The 3,991-nt window shown below is 38.0% G+C and overlaps 1 protein-coding gene across 1 annotated transcript; it reads left to right on the forward strand.

Annotated features, from left to right (window-relative positions):
- The first annotated feature begins 2,220 nt into the window (after nt 1–2,220).
- On the forward strand, nt 2,221–2,589 carry LOC143592094 (uncharacterized). The gene has a single exon (XM_077072098.1). The coding sequence runs from the start codon at nt 2,221–2,223 to the stop codon at nt 2,587–2,589; it is 369 nt and encodes a 122-aa protein (XP_076928213.1).
- Nucleotides 2,590–3,991: the final 1,402 nt, after the last annotated feature.

Here is a 3,991-nt window from a genome sequence, read left to right on the forward strand (position 1 = left end):
GTATGTGGAACAGGAGGATGATAAGCAACTGAAGGCTCGCGCTAGAGCTTATCAGATGAAGAATTTCATCGCCTCGAAAATGGTGAAAGGTGACATCATCTCATGGTTATACGACTCGAAGTTGAAAGTGTGTATTATCAAATGGGAACACAACATACAATACTATCAACGTATTGCTGATGTTCTTACACTGCCGAAGTGGGATGTGCGTACTTTGGCTAATAGACCATTGGTGAATCATGGTGGAGACCACATAGCGGGTTGGTTATATAAGTAATTATTACACGAGGTAAGATATGGGTTTAAGTACTTCAAGATGCATGTTCCGACACGCAAGTACATTAACGAGATCGATCCGAGAACGGACTGGAGGAAGTTGGTGCTTAAGGTAAAACTGCCTCATACTTTGAAGAAATTTCATGTGAAGACTTTTCCCCCAAAGTCTTTACAAGAAATTTAATAGGTGGTATTATGATAAACGAACAGGTGAAGCTGTGATCGTATTGGGATCTGGGCTGAAGACTAAATTAGAGTTATCGAACCTATGTTGTTGGTTAACTTATCTAAGTCTGATAACAATGTGTTATTCATAATCAGATCATATGGGCTGATGTTAAAGATAATGAAGTTGTTATGCAATTTCAACGTGTGATTCGTGTTTGTCATGCGTTCGGGATTCATAGGTGTGCAGACTGGAAGACCAACAAGTTCAAGTAATGAAGAAAGAGCTCGAGACGAGGGGGAGTTTGTTAGTACACGTTTTGTGAGTCATGATCTTTGTTTATAGTATAAGGATATTCTGGTAATTGTGTAATAAGCACATTCGCTATTGAATGGCACATTCGTTAGAGTAGATAATAAAGAATGTGTCAGCACGTGTTTATTTGGGTCCATTCGTTAGGCTTGTTAACGAATGAGGACTACGAGTGTGTTTATTCGTTAATGTATTAGCGATAGCGTATGATAACGCGTATGAAGCTCATTCGCTATGGCTTGTATAACGAATAAGTTCGATGTATTGAGTAAATTAATAGAGTTCTTATTATTATCACAATCATCTCGTTATTCTGCCAAATTATTCTCTCAACATACTGTTAACGTAATTCACTCGGTGCTAATTGTAATCATATCAAACGACAAGATCCGTAAATGTATTGAGATCGTAATCAATAGTATTCCGGTTTCACAAACCGCGGTCATGCAAGCACGCATATCACAGCCCATTGGGATGATATAGGTCTTCTTACAAACACGGATGTGGTTACCAATTATTGTTCGCTTCTAAACTTCAGCTACTTTTACATAATTGTTATAGTAATTTTAATTGTCATTTTTCGTGGAAAACTTTTTACGAGTGTTTGTATGCATAATGAACTAAGCTAAATCCCAGGGTCGGAAATTACTAAAAGGGACAGTGGGCCCTACGCGGTTCCAAAGGAGAAAAGCACCGATCACATAGCTTTAACCATTGGGTTTCCTCCGGTGGCCAGTTGCAATGAAGGTTAGTTGACGTCCCTCCTTTGAGGTCACGGGTTCGAATCCGAGCGACGCCCGAGTTTTCTATTAAGGTGTATTGAGCAGAGGGGCTCCCCCTTTGTTGTTGGTACAACATCTGTCAATGGCAGGTGGCCTGAAATTTTCTCGGGGAACGCCAAGCCAAACTCGGATGTCAAGCGTGGGCCCGGTTAAGACAACATAGTCTTGGCCTGAGTGGGGTGTCGGTTCCTCCAATTTGGAGGTTGTGACGATCCTAGATCATCAAAGAAAGTCACCGTTTAAAAAAAAACATGGCTTCAACAGCAACATACAGCTTTTCTCAAGTGTGTAGACGACTTATTGTTGTACTATTATTCACTAAAGTTAATGTATTTTCTCCTAGTACAATTGTTATATCAATTTCTCAATGTTTTCTTTAAGGTCAGTGTCAAAGTTAATGTATTTTCTCCTAGTACAATTGTTATATCAATTTCTCAATGTTTTATTTAAGGTCAGTGTCTTTTGCGTGTCTATTTAAAAAACTATATATCTTTCAAAAATTCATGAGCTCGTTCACGCCCTAGAATGGGTAAAAATATCTGGTGTGGTCTGTGGTGCTTTTGACAACTTGGGCTATTTGAAAGAACAGAAACAAGTTTGTTTTTGAGAAGAAAAAGGTGGTTGCTAAATATTGATCAGGTGAACCAACATTCGTTAGAGGAGGAAGAAGATGTCATGAGCACAATGCGGTCTGTCGCCAATAAGATAGCGTCTGGCTCTATTGGTTCTTCATCACGCCGTAGGCGATCGTATATCCTTCGAGATCATCAGGATGCCAACGATCGTTTGACGAAGGACTACTTCAACGACATACCTATATTCGACGGCGTTACATGTAAACGTCGTTTTCGGTTGTCTAGACGTATATTTTTGCGAATCGCGGGAGATGAGCGGGAGTATACGTATTTTCAACAAAAACCCAACGCAATAGAATATTTAGGATTGACCACCATCCAAAAGTGTACTTTGGCGCTACGAATCCTCTCATACGGCAACACGACCGACATCAACGACGAGTATTTAAAGATGGCTGAGAAAACGACACGAGACTAGTTAGAGAATTTTTGCATCGGTAAAGTTTAAATTGATTAAAAGTATTGTGTTATATTGTTTATATTAATTATTTTTTAATTTAAAGCATTTTTAATAATTTATTTATGTAGGAATAATACAATTATACAGTGGTCGTTATCTGAGGATTCCAACTTCAAACGACCTAACTTGCATATACAATGTACACGAAAGAAAACATTCTTTTCCCGGCATGAACGGGAGTATAGGCTGCATGCATTGGGAGTGGGACAACTGTCCAACCACATGGCGAGGTCAATACACTTGTGGTGACCATGGAGTACCAACGGTTAGTCTTCAAGTCATTTGTTCACACGACCTTTGAATTTGGTCGGCTTGCTTCGGCTTCGCCGGGTCCAACAACGACATAAATGTTCTCAACGCGTCACCGTGCTAGAGTATTACATAAGCCGTAGCATACCGGTCTTACCGTTTTATGCCAACGGTACCTATTATCGTCACGGATACTATTTGGGAGAAAGGATATATCCAGAGTACTCGATCATCGTCAAAACGTTTCAAAACCCGATTTAAAAGAGAATACTTTAAAAAGAAGCAAGAGTCTGCGCGAAAGGATATCGAGAGGTGTTTCGGGGTTCTAAAAAAACCTTGGCATTATATGAAAAACTCATGTCATGTATGGTCGATGGCAAAAATGAGCGATGTCATGTATACATGTATCATATTGCATAATATGATTTTAGTAGACAAGGGCAGAGCAATATGCCAACACTATATACTATGGATTCCAGAACAATTCCCTGAACCAACCGAAGAACAACGAACACGAAACATTCACGAGCTAACATCAAGTGAGATATATAACCAACTTAAGGCGGATTTGATTCAACACGTTTGGGATAATCGTCCCGTTGAAGTTGAAGACGAGGAGGAGGACGAAGATGACGAAAAAAATTAGTATTTTTATATGTATTTTTTATTTTATTTTTTTGGTGTGTTTTTTATTTTAATTTATTTTCTTTTATTTAATTATTTTAATAAATTAATGGTTTTTGTAACTGTTTAGTTTAATTATAAAAAGAAAATAATAAAAAAGGTGACGTGACAAAGGCTGGGCTACAATATCATTACACCCTAAAAACAAAAAAACAACTCCTTGCTGACTGGACGCCACATGACGCAAGTTGCCCCATTTTTTAGCCCCTCCACTAAGATCACTACATATAGCCTGATACTCGAAAATATAACTTTGTTTTAGAATTAATAACTTTGCTTAAATTTATGTGGGAACTAGTTTTTGTCCCCCGTATTACGGGGGCTGTTTTACATTACTCGTTTTTAATATTTATATACTTTTTCGAGTTTAATTTTATTTATTGTAAGGAAATTTATAATATACTTAAAGTTTGATGTTAAAAGGGTT

The sequence above is a fragment of the Bidens hawaiensis genome, unplaced genomic scaffold (genome assembly GCF_021521415.1).
Source record: "Bidens hawaiensis isolate Kalapana, Puna unplaced genomic scaffold, B.hawaiensis_p1.1 tig00040519_1, whole genome shotgun sequence".
NCBI classification, from domain to species: Eukaryota; Viridiplantae; Streptophyta; class Magnoliopsida; order Asterales; family Asteraceae; genus Bidens; species Bidens hawaiensis.

Excerpts from the sequence above, each read along its gene's own strand:
- LOC143592094 (XM_077072098.1), top strand. The coding sequence starts at position 2,221 with ATGCGGTCTGTCGCCAATAAGATAGCGTCTGGCTCTATTGGTTCTTCA.